The sequence below is a fragment of the Mobula birostris genome, chromosome 30, assembly GCF_030028105.1.
Source record: "Mobula birostris isolate sMobBir1 chromosome 30, sMobBir1.hap1, whole genome shotgun sequence".
NCBI classification, from domain to species: domain Eukaryota; kingdom Metazoa; phylum Chordata; class Chondrichthyes; order Myliobatiformes; family Myliobatidae; genus Mobula; species Mobula birostris.
In genome coordinates this window covers 15,034,819-15,051,855 of record NC_092399.1, presented here as the reverse complement: position 1 = coordinate 15,051,855, position 17,037 = coordinate 15,034,819, and the positions used below count along the sequence as shown (strand labels likewise).

Sequence of the window (17,037 nt, the reverse complement as noted above, 5' to 3'; positions counted from 1 at the left end):
GAAAACATCTGTGGAAGAAAAGTAGGAAAGGAATCTAATCACTATGATTTTAAGATTTGTGCATGAAATGAATTTGCTACTCTGCATGTCATGTAATGTTCCCACTGTGTGTGCATGCCATAGGAATTTAAAATGGAGGTGTACCAGCAGCAAATAGAGATGGAAAAACTTAACCACCAGGGGGAGCTCCTACTGAAGAAAGCCTCAGATGAGACTGACCAAGACATAATTCAACAGCCACTCAACGAACTCCAGCATCTCTGGGAAGATCTGGGAGAGAAGATCATTAACAGACAGGTACAAAATCCCCAGGCACTGTTTTTCATGTATTGATCATCTACATGCATTGCCATCATACAAGCCACAAAACTCTGGTATCTAGGAAAGAATATTTGAAAGGAAGTGGTCAGTGGCACTTGTCCCGTGGTTTAGTTGCTCACATACAAAGTTTTTGTATCTTGGAGGAGAAATTATGAATTTTGATGATATTAAATAAAACATCAAACTGACAAAGTTCAATCTTGTAAAGTACTTTATCAAATAATTATGAAGCAGTTTGAAGAGATGCATTTTTCTCTTTTTCTGATGCTTCCTGATAGTTTTGATCAACAGCTGGTATTCTGAGGGAATGGGCGGATTTTGCACAGGCAATGATGGCTTTGCACATTTATTGTCTATAAAGAAAATCTCAAAGTCACTGTCTCTTCAAAGCTAAGTGCTCTTCTGTGGCTTTTTAATGCAATCAAGTGAACTAGCCAGACCTGGAGTAAATTTGGGATAATTTTGAAGGAGAAGGCTATAATACAGAAATCTTACATTTACTTGAATTTTAATTTATTTAAATCTTACATCCGTCCCACAAAGTGAGGGAGTAAAAGTCTTTGTATCGTGACTCCGTCGCGACGTAGACATATCAACTGGCTTGTAGAAAGAAGCTGTCCCACAGCCTGTTGATCCTGGCTTTACTGCTGCAGTACTGTTTGCCAGAAGCAGCTGAAAGTGAGAACTAAATGGGTTCTGATGGCTTATTAATCAATAATTATTGTTTGGCAAACTCTGTGGCTCTAAAAATGGATTTTTAAATGTGTGTTGTTTCCTTAAGTGCTTCAGATTACAAGCTTTTTATAATAAGTTTTCTTTTTTAAAATATTAATTGTAAAAATGAGCTTTTTGTTAGCTTGCAGCTTGGGGAAATTTTAGCTTGATTGGCACTTGAATCAGGTCAGCAACAACATAGCTGCTGGAAGTCAAGGATCACCTTGAACTGGTGCTCAGAAAAGAGGAAGTTCTCATCACACATGTAGGTGGATAGATCTGTGTGGGGATCTTTGAGATCAGTAGTCGATCTATTGCTTCATTACTGATCTCAAATTATCATCCTAAGTGCTTACAAATAGGAAATGAGGAGTAAGTGAGCTGCTGCTGCAAGGTTACTTTTCTCGCTCAGTGCAATTGCCAAAAATTGAACATAGTCAAATGCGTGTCATAAACACAAGGGGTTCTGCAAATGCTGGAAATCCAGAGCAGCACACTTAAAATGCCGGAGGAACTCAGCAGGTTGGGTAGCATCTGTGGAGAGGGATAAGTATTTGATGTTTCAGTCCGAGACCCTTCACCAGGACTGGAAAGGAAGGGAGAAGAAACCAGCAAATGGAAGGTGGGCGGGGGAGGAGTGCAAGCTGGCGGCTGATAGATGAAAGGAAAATGTGGGTGGATTGGGGAGGGGGGCAGTGTTAAGTATATGTGCCAGGTTGTCACTTCTCAATCACTGTGATTGGTGCCATAAACATTGGCCCATGCCTTGTTAATGCAAAATATATTGGCTTGGCTGATGAACATTTGAAAATACATTTGAATAATCAGTACTCAGTTTTTTTTCCCTTACTCTGATAAATACATTATATGTCCCAGGTATTTCAGGAAAGTGATTAAGTATTTGTTCTGCCCATTTATGAATTCTGAATGACTGAGCTCACTTTTACTCCGCAGCACAAAGTGGAGGGTGCACTGTTGGCACTGGGTCAGTTTCAACATGCACTGGCTGAACTTATGACCTGGTTGAACCATACAGAGGAGCTCCTGGATGGACAAAGACCAATCACTGGAGACCCAAAGGCCATAGAGATTGAACTGGCAAAACATCACGTAATTGCAATATATTCCTTATACCAAGTGAATTACCTGCTTGCAAAATAGCCATGATGTTATCACAGTTGATGGAGTATATTGTTTGTTTGTTATGGGCCGTGTTGTATGACATGGGCGATCATGGTCTTTCCATGACCATGGTAGTCCATGGAATTTTTTTCTACAGAAGTGGTTTGCCATTGCCTCCTTTTTTCTTTTTCAATTTTTTTATTAGTTTCAATATCAAACACATTACAAAAAGTAAGTACAGAGCAATTGGGGTTGTATTAATTGATAATAATTATTATTAAGTTTACAGTCAGGTAAACATCCCAAAATCACACAGATTAACAATAAAATATATAAAGAGTATACATAAAATACAAAAATATCATTAAAAAAACAGAAAAAGAAAAAAAATCTCCTAAAAAAAAAACTAATCTACTCAAACTAAAAGAAAACTAAGGAAAAGAAAAAGGAAAGCAAGGGCTATTATGATTCCTCAGATAGAACCAGTAGTGTCGCCACTTCCGCTCCTCTCCCCGTATATTGAAATCACAAAATAGATTTGGCAAGGGTCAAATTACGTCATGTTGAAGTATTGAATAAATGGTCTCCAAGTCTCATCAAATTTAATAGGTGGGTCAAAAATGACACTTCTAATTTTTTTCTAGAACCATTGTCTCCTTCTGAGCAGCATTTTTACGAGACAGGTGACCCAGCCATTATCAATACTCTTAAGAGGTTGTCTAGCATCAGTGGTCACATAACCAGGACTTGGGATCTGCACCAGCTGCTCATATGACCGTCCACCACCTGATCCCGTGGCTTCACGTGACCCTAATCGGGGTGCGGGGGTGTGGCTAAGCAGGTGCTACACCTTATCCAAGGGTGACCTGCAGGCTAGCGGGGTGAAGGAGTGCCTTACACCTCCTTTGATTGAGAGGTATCTCTACTCCGCCACCCTGATGGAATATATGACAGTTCTTATTAGCTGTTATCATTAAATAAAGACAGTATGTTAGTTTTTATTTGTGTCTTGTGAAAGTTTATAAAGCTGTAAAAGCTCAGCGTTGCCATCATGTCCACTCAACAACAGCATTCCCTCTAAATTTTTATTTACAGCTGCGCAGACCAACCATTGCTCTGGGTAGGACAATTTTACACAGCCTGAAAACTGCGCGACACTTTAATAGGACATTATATAAAAGAAATTTCCAGCTGCACAGCAACAAAGGCTATGTAGGCGGGAGCATTTCAGTTCCTGCGTGACTGAGAGGGAACAGTGCTCAGCAAGTAGCAGGCAGCTGATCATGTACAGTGTCAAAATTACTAAAGGGCAAATTGACTTTTTTAGAGATTTTAAGACATGAGCTGAAGAGCAGGAAAGTGTTCATGGCAGTTGAAGATCTGTTTGCTTATAATGCACGCAGGCTTTTTCGACTGAGGTTGGGTGGGGACTGCAACTAGAGGTCATGGGTTAAGGGTGAAAGGTGAACATGAAGGGAAACTTCTTCGTACAGAGAGTCGTGCGAGTGTGGAAAAGGCTGCCAGTGCAAGTGTTGCATGCGAGCTCGATTTCAACGTTTAAGAGAAGTTTGGATAGGTACATGGATAGTAGGGGTACGGAGGGCTATGGTCTGGGTGCAGGTCGATGGGACTAGGCAGTTTAAATGGTTCAGCGCAGACTAGATGGGCTGAAGAGCCTGTTTATCGACTGTAGTTTTCTATGGCTATGAGTTGAAGAATTGGAGGGTATTCTGAAGTTCAAATTAAGGACAGTAAGGGGAGGCTCTGTGTAAGTTAACAGAGCCAATTATACTGAATTTGGCTTTCTGGTGTTCAATTATGTGGTTGAAGTTTAAACAATATGTTGAAGGATAAAATGTTAGTAGTAAAAGACAACAGTTTGTCTTGGATTGTGATTTGGTAGAGGTGGCAGTGGAACATTGAGTGATGAGGGAGCACGAGTTATTCTCCACTTTTTTCCTCATGAGATCTGTTACTTATTTCCTAAAGTGAGTCTTATTTCCTAATATGTGTCTACACTGCCATCATAAAGGTCAGTCAGCCGTTACTGCCTGGTTCAGTGCAGCATCCTCTCACAACATATGAAAACTGCCGTGATCTGGCAGGACAGCAGAAAGGGCCATTGACTTCAGTTGACCATCACTGCAGGACTTGTATGTGTCCAGAACAAAGCCGGCGGGAAAAATCGTTACGACGTTGCCCACGCATCTAACTGCCTTTTCCAGAAGCGCCTCTCTGGCAGGTGCTGCAGGGCTAATAAAACAAAAAACTTCATGTCATCTTAAAAGTGTCTTCCCACAGGCAGTTAATCTGATCAACCATTCTCATTAGACCTCTACACCCCCCTCTATCTATAACCTCAGTCACGGCACTGCTCTGTAAACACTTCAAACTATTTGTTACACTGCTATTTACATTGTAAACACATGCTGGTATTTATGCACATTTTATTCCATATTTGTAATTCTAACTTTAATTTTATCTAAATCTTTATTCTGTAAAATTGTTGAATGTTTTTTTGTTGCATGTAGCACCAACATGCCACAATAATTTCCAAACACATGTAAATATGTGTGGCATATAAAGATGATCATTGATCCTTAATGTATATATAGATTTGTTAATATCCAGTTGAATTGGACAGGAATATTTTAGTAACTAGAACATTAATTTTTCCTTAGGTCCTGAAAAATGACGTCCTTGCACATAAATCAACAGTTGACACTGTTAATAAAGCTGGTAATGAACTTCTGGAATCAAGTGCAGGGGAGGATGCCAATAACCTAAAGCATCGACTAGACACCCTGAATCAGAGTTGGCAGAACCTGCTCAGGAAAACTGAAGGGAGAGAGCAGCAACTGGAGGCTGCCCTGCAGCAGGTAAGCAGCGAGGGGGAAGATGTGAGGATGGAGCTTGGTAAAGATTAGCTGTATTTGTCACAGGTACATCGAAGCGTGCAGTGAAATGGCGTCCAATGCATCCATGACCAACACAGTCCGAGGATGTGTTGCAGCAGCTCGTGAACCCTGATCATTGAACACTGGTGCTGTAACAATGTTACATTGAACGCTATGCTACCGTGCTGCACAGAGCAGGAGAATGCTAGAAAGAGGATACCAGTGGATGGGGGATAAAACTTTTAAACTTGACAAGTTCTGACATGGCATTGCTTATGATTTATCTAGTCATTAAAAAGAGTTTAATGCTTAAACTGAATTTAAACAATAGATAATCCCTTGTCAATATCGGGGGGATTTTTTTTCTGATAAAATAAACATTAACAATCGTTACCAATTATATTTTTCTTCGGCTCTTATTTCACAGGCTGAAGGATTTCATAGTGAGATTGAAGACTTCTTGCAATGGCTGAGTCGGGTTGAGAATCAATTGGCAGTGTCAAAATCAACTGGAGGTTTACCTGAGACGGCTCGGGAACAGCTCAATGCACACTTGGTAATGATTTTACCTTTCAACTTGACAGTCAAAACATTGATTGAAGTGGAGTCGCTGTAAGTTTTAATGTGGTGGAACTTGATTACACTTTCTCATTTAAGGCATCCAAATGTAGAGTCATTGAGCACAACAGCACAGAGCAGCTGCTTCTGAAGTAGTCCATGCCGAGCTACTATTCTGCCTAGTCCTGTCGACTTGGACCCAGACCATAGTCTTTCATACTTGTACTTATCCAAATTTCCCTTAAGTATTGAAGTTGAACCCACGTGCAGCTCGTTCCACACTCTCACCACCCTCTGAGTGAAGAAGTTCCCCCGTCAGGTTCCCCTAAATCTTTCACCTTTCACATAAAGAGGGTACTCTGAAAGTGTAATCTGAAAGAGTTTCAATGCTGTCAGTTTTGTTTTGAGTAAATCATGGTGTTTTATCCTGCATTTCCAATCCAACTCCAAGCTGAAATGTCATTCTAGTAGGCTGCGGTGCATTCTTTGTAGTTCCCATTTACAAAAGGGAGGATCAAAATGAAGGCAGAAAAGAGGATGGAGCGCAGAAGCAGAATTAGGCTTGTTTAGTCTTTTGAGTAATTTCTGTCGTACATTGAAATCTTGACTCGTTGGTGGCATAACACAATTTGCCTTTCCCCCTTTGTCCTTCGGTTATCAAATTTACATTTAAAATTAATGTTTGGCTTACTGTAATTTCTGGAAGTGTGTTTCAAATTTTTGGTACCCTCTGCGTATCAAGTATAGAATTTTTTTTATATTCCTGAAAGACTGGACCTTCGCAGAGATCGAATAATGTAATTCTGGTTTGTGGTAAATCTGCCATTTACAGCGCTGTCCCTTAAGCAGCATCCTAACCAATACTTGCAAAAGGTCTGAGTGAAGTATTTGAAAACAGTGCTGATAGATTTCTTCTACCCCTTTTATGTTGTTAACTTTTGAAGAAATTGTGGTACAGTCATTCTATTATCTTTTAGCTTAGTGTTCTTATTAGATTATGAGGACAAGCAGTCCTATTTTATTGTCATTTAGTAATGCATGTATTAAGAAATGATACAACGTTCCTCAGAATGATATCACAGAAACACAAGACAAACCAAGACAAAAAAAAACTGACAAAAACCACATAATTATAACATATAGTTACAACAGTGCGAAGCAATACCGTAATTTGATAAAGAACAGACCATGGGCATGGTAAAAAAAAAAGTCTCAAAGTCTCTCGAAAGTCCCATCATCTCACACAGACGGTAGAAGGAAGAGAGACTCTCTTCCTGCCATGAACCTCCAGCGCCGCAAACTTGCCGATGCAAGTTATAGTATAGTATTTTTACGAGTTGCATTGAGTTTATTTAGTTTTATTTTTTGAGATACAGTGGGGAGTAGGCCCTTCTGGCCCTTTGAGCTGTACTGCCCAGCAATCCCCCAATTTAACCCTAGCTTAATCATGGGACGATGCACAATGACCAATTAACCTACCAACCGGTACGTCTTTGGACTGTGGGAGGTAACTGGAGCACCTGGAGGAAACCCACACGGCCACGGGGAGAACGTACAAACTCCTTACAGACAGCGGCGGGAATTGAACCTGTGTCGCCTGTACTGTAAGGCAGCGGTCCCCAAGCACCGGGCCGCAAGGCATGTGCGAAGAAACGATATGAGTCAGCTGCACCTTTCCTCATTCCCTGTCACGCACTGTTGAACTTGAACATAGGGTTGCCAACTGTTCCGTATTTGCTGGGACATCCTGTATATTGGGCTAAATTGGCTTGTCCCATATGGGACCACCCTTGTCCTGTATTTCCTCCGCTAAGGTAGAGCATTCCTATGAAACCTTTTGTGCCGAAATGGCGTAAAGCAAAGAAGCAATTACCATTAATTTATATGGGAAAAATTTAATAACCTACCAAATAATACATAAAACCTAAAACAACACTAACATATAGTAAAAGCAGGAATGACATGATAAATACACAGCCTATATAAAGTAGAAATAACGAATGTACAGTGTAGTCGGGAAGATTAAGCCAAAACCAATTTGTGGAAAAAATCGGCACGTATGCGCATGCGCACACAGGAGCCCACGCAAGGCTTCATGGTCATGGTAGTCTTTCTCGGGGTAAACACAAGTGTCCCGTATTTGATTGCTACTTTTGACCTTTATTTGGGAGTGAGAAAGTTGGCAATCCTAACTGTAAAAGACATGTTGAGGTGAGTTTAACCCTACTTGAACACTCTTCTCCCCCCCCCCCCCCCAGTTGGCTGGTCCCCAAGAATATTGAAGAATATTGTCAGTATTAAACCAGTTCGCAGTGCAAAAACAGTTGGGGACCCCTGCTGTAAGGCGTTGTGCGAACCACTACACTCCCGTGCTGGCTTTGGATCTTGATTAATTCCTAAGTCAAGGACTCGTATAACAAAATCAAAAGCTTGTAAACATATACCAAATGAATGCACGATATCAATCAATGATTTTTAGGTTGAAATTGTGTAGTGTAATCAGTTTATGCCTTTGTATGAAATGTATCCTGGTATTATATAAATAAAATAGAGGATAATGGTATTTCATTCAGAGACATTAAGGAGTAGTTTGTAGGTTCTCTTAGGCATTTGAATATTTACATTTTAATGAGTTATATGAGTTACAACTTTAATGAGTTATAAGGTTCAAATTATAAAATTTAATAAATGCCTACGTTGGAACTCTGAAACTAAAACAATGCTACAATGCTATAAAGTCTCAGCAGGTCAAGCAGCATATGTGGAAGAAAAAACAGTCAATGTTTTAGATCTGCAACTCTTATTAGAACTCTGACAGGGTCAATTCCATAGATGCTGCTTGACATCTGAGTTTGTCCAGCATTTTGTGTTTTCTCATGTCTTTCCCCTACATTAGAACTTTGTACTGAAGTAACCATATTCATGATTCAAAACTAAGCACACAAAATACTTGAGGCACTCAGCAGGTCAGGCAGCATACAAAATTCTGCCATAAATAAGCTATATAGTCATTTCACAAAGTACACATTTTCGCATGGTCCTTTCTATAATAAATATTAAATTCATCATCATTATGTGCCGTGTTGTGTGACGTCATCATTATGAGCCATGTTGTATGACATGGGTGATCATGGTCCCATGACCATGACAGTTGGCAATCTTTTCTGCAGAAGTGGTTTGCCATTATCTTCTACTAGGCAGTGCCTTTACGTGACGGGTGACCCCAGCCATTATCAGTACTCTTCAGAGGTTGTCGGGCGTCTGTGGTCGCGTAACCAGGAGTTTGTGATATGCACCAGCTGCTCATATGACCTTCCACCTCCTGCTCCCATGGCTTCAGGTGACCCTGAACGGGGGGGGGGCTAAGCAGGTGCTACACCTTGCCCAAGGGTGACCTGCAGGCTGGCGAAGGGAAGGAGCACCTTACACCTCCTTTGGCAGACACGTTTCTCCACCCCGCCACCCAAAATATTAAAATAACCAAGGTAGAACCTCAGGGGAGCTAGTTTGTGATTAGGATGATAGAAGTAACATTTTAGCTGCCATAATTTCACAGAAATAATCCCCTCTACTTCTGTAGGACCTTTATGGGGAATTCCGTGCTCATGAGGAAACGTACAAGAACTTGCACGATAAAGGTCGACTGTTGCTGAGTAGCCGTGATGACGCCTCAGGATCCAATGTTGAACAGTGTGTGGCCTTATTAGAACAGAAATGGCAATCGATGAGCACTAAGATGGAGGAAAGGAAGGTACGATAAGATATAAGATTAGCTTTATTTGTCCCAGGTACGTTGAACTGTACAGTGAAATGCGTCATTTGCGTCAGATCAAATCAGCGGGGATTGTGCTGGGGGCAGCCTGCAAGTATCGCCGTGCTTCTAGCCCCAATGTAACATGCCCGCAGCTCACTAACACTAACCATACGTCTTCGGACTGTGGGAGGAAATAGGGGCACCTGGAGGAAACCCACGCAGTCACGGGGAGAGCATATAAACTCCTTACAGACGGCAGCGGGAATCGTACCCTGATCTTGAAGCTGGTTCTGTCAAGTGTGCCAGCAGCATTAGCAGTGTCCATTTGTCTGGGAAAAGGGGAATTCTCCATAGTTTCAGCCTGGTGTGTGAAGTCCTTGCCATAAAGGCTGTGTTCACTCCAGGTGTATTAATTTTTTTCTCGGTAATACTTAAGGATTTTACTGAACTTGTCCTGTTTTTCCTATTTCAGACCAAGCTGGAAGAGGCTCTCAATCTCGCAACAGAATTCCAGAATTCTTTACAGGATTTCATTAACTGGCTTACGCAGGCAGAGCAGAACCTGAACATTGCTGCTCCTCCTAGTCTTATACTCGATACTGTCCTCTTCCAGATGGATGAACACAAGGTATTAAAGTTCTGCGTTACATTTGGTGCGAAGGGAACCTGTGCTGACAAACCTACCTGTGGAGTTCTGAAGGGTGGTCACAGCAATCGCCTCACTCAAGGAAATAAGGGATAGCAAGACACTTTCATCTCAGTTCCTTGTATAGGAAGGTGGTGGGTGCACTGATCTTGAGGACTGTTACTGACTCGATAATGCAGAACAGGATATTGTGAGTAGTGAAAATGGTCTTTGATTTAGGAATGACCATGATTTGACCACCTTGAGCATGGGAAGAAGAATGAATTGAATGCCTGGAGGCAGGTGGCCACACGATACAGGGAATAGTAGTGGAGCAGTTCCTAGATAATGGGACTGGGCTGCCTGTTCAAATCCAGGTCTGGTGATAGAACGATTTCTCACTGCTGGAAGTGGGTGTGGGCTCCATTGCTGGGGATCAGATCTGTGTGACTCATGGGTGTTGTGAACACATACACCAGGGGTTCCCATCCTGGGGTCTATGGACCCCTTGCTTAATGGTATTGGTCCATGGCATGAAAGAGCCTGGGAACCCCTTGGCATACATAAAGTTTGTCCAAAGCTCAGGTTACTGACGTGTCAGTGGCCTCCACTGGGAATCAGGTGGCTCGTTGATATTGAGTACAGGATCAAGATGGCTGTCCTCCCCAATCAGTCAGTAAGCTTCTAGCAATTCAGTACAATTGATTGACAATTGGAAAATATCTAACTTCAGGGCCTTCTGATTGAGTTAGTAGCGAGCAGTCTGTAAATAAAAATGGATGATAACTGTAATAAGCATTTACATAATGTAGGAATTTTTGGGAAGAACTTCGCTTACATTTAAGAATGCAATTCTTTAATAAAAATAATATATAGTTAAGCAAAGTCTTAGTCATCAAGAACTCGATTCCTTAATTTTCAATCTCAGATGTATATTCTGGAAACACGGGTGTCTGTTCCACAGTGAGGAACATGCGATAGTTACACAACAGTAATGATGAATGGCTTGCATCATCGCTGCCTCCTACCTGAGCTGTAATGTGACCTGAGAATGGAAAGAACTTCACCTAAAGGGCAAAGCAATGGAGATTAGTTTTAATTTATTGGTTCTTGTTTAGCTAATATCTGCTACTGTTTTCCAGATTTTTGCCAATGAAGTGAATTCTCATCGGGATCAAATCATTGACCTGGATAAAACTGGAAATCAGCTGAAGTTCCTCAGCCAGAAACAGGATGTGGTCCTGATAAAGAATCTTCTGTTTAGTGTGCAATCACGCTGGGAGAAAGTGGTGCAGCGCTCTGTTGAGAGAGGAAGGGCGCTCGATGAGGCCAGAAAGCGTGCAAAGCAGGTATACAATATCAAAGAGTCTAGCTTTTCACTTTGCCCTTTACCAAAACTGCATGGGGGAAGGTTTGTTGGTTAACTATTTAGAGACAAAAACAGTGTTAACGTTTACATGTAATCATTGCATAGAAGCAGATACACCAATGGTCTTCTAGTTTTTCAATTCAATCTGATCAGACGCTACATTTAATCCGAGGATAATGTGTAAATTGAGTCATGGGTTAGTGTGAAAGCTCCAGTATTAAATTTTGGCTGCGCTATTCATTGTACTGTTTAATCTTTTTTAAAATTGATAAGCTTGTTAAGAAAATGTTCTTTTTAAGTAGCATAGTAGCATATTCGGTAGAGCAGGGGATCCCAAACTTTTTAATACCATGGGCCCCTACCATTAACTGAGGGGTCTGTAGACTCCAGGTTGGGGAGCGCCTGCTGTAGAGGGTTCTGTGAGAAGTGGGCAGATTGAACAAATTGACTGTAGCAATGGGTGAAGTACGGCATGAATGTGTTTGATCAGTTTGCAGTTCCCTATGGTGGCACATATCTGGGGGTTGATGTTAGCAGTTGAGAGCAGCTGTGGTAGAAGAGTTGAACATAGAGAGTTGCTGTGTTCACCTGGGTACCCTAGGACAATAACGATTGCCATTGCCACCATTGCTGAGATCTGAGATGTTTCTGCCTTGGTTCCACACATTGACTCACCCAGGATAGCTTAGTATTCTCCAAGCAGCACACACAAAATGCTGGAGGAACTCAGCAGGCCAGGCAGCATCTATGGAGGGGAAAAAAAAAGTACAGTTCCTCTAGCATTTTGTGTGTGTTGGCCAGATTATCAGCATCTGCAAATTTTCTCTTGTTTATGGTTTGATTAATATTCTCCAATGTGCTCACAGCTTTGCAACAAAAAACTCTCTGGTTCCCCTGAAGCTGCTCGGATAACAGAACTGTTTAAGCTATTGTGACACATACTAAAGTAATTTAAAAGGTCCACAGATCATTTTCTGTGTATTTACTATCAGAATATATTTAAGTATGATTTAAGTCTCAGTACTACTTCCATTTTACTACATCTTGTGCTTATTCAGATTTAGTCCAACACTGCCTTTTTTGAACTTATTATAATGTCCTAAGCACACTTGTTACTTTCTAGACTATTCAGAAACTGAGAATTTGGAACAACAGATTGGTTGGAATAAGCCCATGTATTCCACAGGCAGAAACAAATGATCTCATCTAGATGTCTGCACGGTTAACATACCAAAACATTTGAAACATTATTAGTTTAGTAATTCTATGAAGAGTGTGTTTAAAGGTTTCTTAAAAGCAGTGTAATTTAATTATACGTTTTATTCATGTAATTTCAGCTTATTTCACTGATTTTGTGGTGGAATTGGAAATGCTTTCCTTCCATCTTTTGGCTAAAATCTTTAATTCCTTTAGGTTTTCAGTCACGACCAACAGTCTGTTGTCCCAGTATACCATGGTAACTAGCTTTTTGCCCATTCTGTCAATCTGGGAAGCAAGCAAAAATGGTCATTTTCAAAAAGAAAAATTGTTGTGTGCAGTCCCTGGTATTGGGTACTCGAAGAATAGCTCTCGTTCAAAGTAGAAACCACAACTGTATTTAAAGATATAGAATTCTAATAGGGGGGAAAAAAGCATTCAATAATGATGTTACATTTAGAAATTATTCTGAAGATGTGCAAGAGGATCATAGTTTCTTGGAAGCACTGAACTTCTGTTCATATGCTATAATGCAGTGGATTCAGCGTAGATGCTATGACTGACACCTCAAGGAGATGGAGTGCTTGATTTTACTGAGATACATTTTGTTTATTTTAATTATATCTTGTGCTACATATATAGTACCATTTGGATATTGAACAAATCTACCTGTAACTTCCAAATATATCAGCATTTAACCCCATTAATTAGATACACTGAAGAATGTTACCTATTGCAGTCCACGATGACTGTTGGTTATATTTGAAAGTATTTCTCTCATCTGCAGTATGCACTCTGTATTTCTAACTGAAAGTCATGAAATGTACATTTGATTTTGATCCAAGTGAGTTTAGTCCAGAATATTTTGTGTTAACCCCAGTTCTATGAAGCATGGAAAAAGCTGATCGACTGGCTGGAGGAAGCGGAAAACAATCTGGATACGGACCTTGAAATCTCCAATGACCCAGATAAGATCAAACTGCAGCTTACAAAGCACAAGGTAAGAAATCGGTTGTTCCATAAGAGCAGATTGAGTTTGTTTTATGAATCAAATTACAGCCTCCTTCGTTATTCCTATCACTGGTGAAGAGGATGAATAACTTTGATGTCCTTTCCCATGAACAACTTCACCTCATGAACATCTCTTAACTAAAGTAACCATTTTGATTTCCTAATCTGAGGCGAGGGCGTTTGTGCCATCAGTCCAGTGCAGTAGAATCCAATCCAGCAGCTTGATGTTCAAACATTCTCACTGTGGGATGAGTCACCGACTAACAATGAGGTGTAGGAGCCCTTGCGAATTTTTTTTTTGCCATTTCTTCAAGAATATTAAGGTCCTTGTGACATTATGAACTCTGCTTCATTTGTGAATGCCTAAATGAGCTTGAGAGTCATTTGATTTTTGAGTGTTTCAGTCACACAGTACCCAACAATTGGAGAAAATTGCAGAAAATTAGTATCAACCTGAGTAACAAAAGCAAAATTTAAAAAGGAAACAGAAACAAAAGAACATCGTTTATGTACTAATACTTACCAACATCATCTCAGACTGAAGCTCGGAGGAGTGGGTCACTTGCTTCTGCTTTGGTTTTGTGGGTTCTAGGGTGACTGATGAAGCTATTATTGGATCCATGGCCTCTTCCACAAGTTGAACAGAGGTGCCTAGTGAGGCAGATGGATCAATAGTTTGTGAGATGGTTGTCCCTTCTTTCATTTATGCAAGGCTCAAGATATTCAGTACCATCTCAAATGCTCCTTCTCTATTTTAGACAGTCTTACACCTGGAATCTAAAGAGTTGCTGGGAAATAGCATGTTCTCATGTAGACTTCGAAGTGTCTCATCTTTAATTCTTCCTGAATGGAGCATGGTGTGCAGTGTCTGCTTTGTCAGATAACGTCAGGATTGCGGTTGACCTGGCTGTCTCATGGAGCCATCGGAGTGAACTGGAGATTCAGTGGCGGGGAGGTTGGTCTGAGAGGGAACACAAATATTATTTTGTTCGTATTCAGGTGCCGGAGCACTTTAGAGGGCAGGGATGGCTGCTGCTTATCAGACTGAGTTTAGTGCAGGGTCTGAGGTCTTTACACATCTTTTCCTATTGACCGAGTGCCACACTGCTACATTGAAAGCAATGGTGAACCTCACTGTTGGTATCTTACTTCACTGAGAGATAACTCCCAAGAGATTTCCAGATTCTAACCATGAATCTTTATTGTTGGTAGTAGTACTGTATAGTCGTGGGTTGCAGGCGGGGGGGGGGGGGGGGAGCGTGGAGCAGTTGGGTAGACTTCTTCAGACTTGCAGATGTTGAATGTGCCCAGCTTGTATGCTTCAATGAACGAATCAGCGTGTAGTAAAATTCTGGTATAATCTAACTTCTGATCTTTTTCATTTTGAAATGTGTCTGAAAACTGTACTAATGCAAGCAAGAGGTTCAAATCATCCAGAAGGTGCACTTTAGCTCGCCCAGAGATGAAGTGTTGGGATTGCTGTCAATGGTGATCGCTGGTGACAGAGAAATAAATGTTGCCAAACCTTGCATACCAGTGAATGGTAAATTGCTGAGTGGATAAAAACTCAAATGCCTTCATCATCCAGCCAGTATAGCAGTGCAATCCTTTGCTTGCTCTGTGTTTACATTGGTAACATTAGTAGGTGGCAGATTTCATGGAACATAGAACATTACAGCTCAGGAGCAGGCCCTTTGGCCCACAATGTTGTGCGACACCAGCAAAAAAGTAAATTTTTAAAAAGCCCCCCAAAACTAACCTCTCCTACCTACACAATATCCATATCCCTCCATCTTCCTCATAGTCATGTGGTTATCTAAACAGCTCTTAAAAACTTGTAATGTATTTGCCTCCACCACCATACCAGGCAGTGCATTCCAGGCATCCACGACTCTTTAAATAAAAAAAATCTTAGGTAGTGAGGTCATGTTCATAGTTCAATGTCCATTCGGAAATCGAATGGCAGAGAAAAAAAAGGTATTCCTAAATCATTGAGTGTGTGCCTTCATGTTTCTGTGCTTCCTTTCTGATGGTAGCAATGAGAACAAGGCATGACTGGGTGATGGGGGTCCTTAATGATGGACCCCTCTCCCCCCCCCCCCACCGAGGCATTGCTCCTTGAAGATGACCTGGATACCATGGAGGCTAATGCCCATGGTGGAGCTGACTATAATTCCCTGCAGCTTATTTCGACACTATGCAGTAGCACCCCCTCCTCCCCCCATACCGGATGTTGATGCAACCAGTTAGAATGCTCTCCACAGTACATCTGTAGAAATTTGTGAGTGTCTTTGGTAACATACCAAATCTCCTCAAACTCCTAATAGAATATAGTTGCCGTCATGCCTTCTTTGTAGCTGCAATGCTATGTTGGGTCCAGATTAGATCTCAAGAGATGCTGATACCTGGGACTTTGAGATTGCTCACTCTTTCCACTTCTGATCAATGAGGACTGGTGTGTGTTCCCTCCCTGAAGTCCACCATCAGTTCTTTGGTCTTTCGTGCATGTGAACTGTTGAACTGATTTCTGTAGTAAACATTTAGTTTTTGCAGAAGCCTTTGCTCTTTGCAGACATGAGCACCTAAAGACCTTGTAGAGAGCACCAAACTCTATGAATCTTAACACAAATTAAAAGAAATCACCAGTAGTCAACTTATGAATCATTGATGTTTCCACGTAAATATGACTGGTGGGTGAGTCTTTTGCTGCTGAATGCCTGTGAAATTGAGAGAGCATTGGGTGCAGATCTGAATTCAAAATGACAGTACTGGAGTCTATCACTGTCACGTGCCAATCGACATCATGATCTGCTGGAAAGTATACAATCTATGCACTCTACTGTCCTATGCAAAAAGATGTCAGCACAATTAATCCCACAGAAATGTGTCCCCACCCAATAAAATGGTCAAGTTTATTGTCATCTGACTGTACATGTATACAACGAAATGAAACAAAGTTCCTCCAGACCACAGTACACCCACAAAAGTTAGCACATGAAACGAAATAGTACCGTAAGTAATTTAATAAAATATAATTAAAAATGCATGCAGTGAGCAGCACAGGTAAACAGTTCGTTAAAAGGTAAACACCTCGGTGGTGGCAGGATATTCATTAGTCTCACAGCCTGAGGGAAGAAGCTATTACCCAGTCTGACAGTCCTAGTCCTAATGCTTCCACACCTCCTTCCTGACAGTAGTGGGTCAAAGAAATTGTGGGATCTTCCACAAAGCTTCGGGCTGTCTGTACACAACACCCCTAACAAATGTCACAAATTGGTTGGGAGAGTGGGGGAGAGACCTCAGTGATCCTCTTGCAGCATCTGTGCTACGCAATGATGTAGTCAGTCAGGACACACTCGATGGTGGTCCTGTAGAAAGTTGTTAGAATGGGGGCAGGGATCCTTGCATGCCTCGGTCTCCTTGGAAAGTGTAGAACCTGCTGTGCCTTCTTGACTACAAGGACGTGTTG

The 17,037-nt window shown here is 41.2% G+C and overlaps 1 protein-coding gene across 21 annotated transcripts in view; it reads left to right on the top strand.

Moving 5' to 3' along the window:
• Positions 1 to 17,037, top strand: part of macf1a (microtubule actin crosslinking factor 1a) — a 590,515-nt gene that overhangs the window by 520,468 nt on the left and 53,010 nt on the right. For all 21 annotated transcript variants that reach the window (XM_072247359.1, XM_072247356.1, XM_072247358.1 and 18 more), the window contains 8 exons: positions 124 to 297; positions 1,990 to 2,145; positions 4,839 to 5,036; positions 5,482 to 5,610; positions 9,193 to 9,363; positions 9,839 to 9,994; positions 11,134 to 11,340; positions 13,438 to 13,557. In XM_072247359.1, coding sequence (XP_072103460.1) covers positions 124 to 297; positions 1,990 to 2,145; positions 4,839 to 5,036; positions 5,482 to 5,610; positions 9,193 to 9,363; positions 9,839 to 9,994; positions 11,134 to 11,340; positions 13,438 to 13,557 — 1,311 coding nt within the window. The remainder of the gene's footprint in view (positions 1 to 123; positions 298 to 1,989; positions 2,146 to 4,838; positions 5,037 to 5,481; positions 5,611 to 9,192; positions 9,364 to 9,838; positions 9,995 to 11,133; positions 11,341 to 13,437; positions 13,558 to 17,037) is intronic.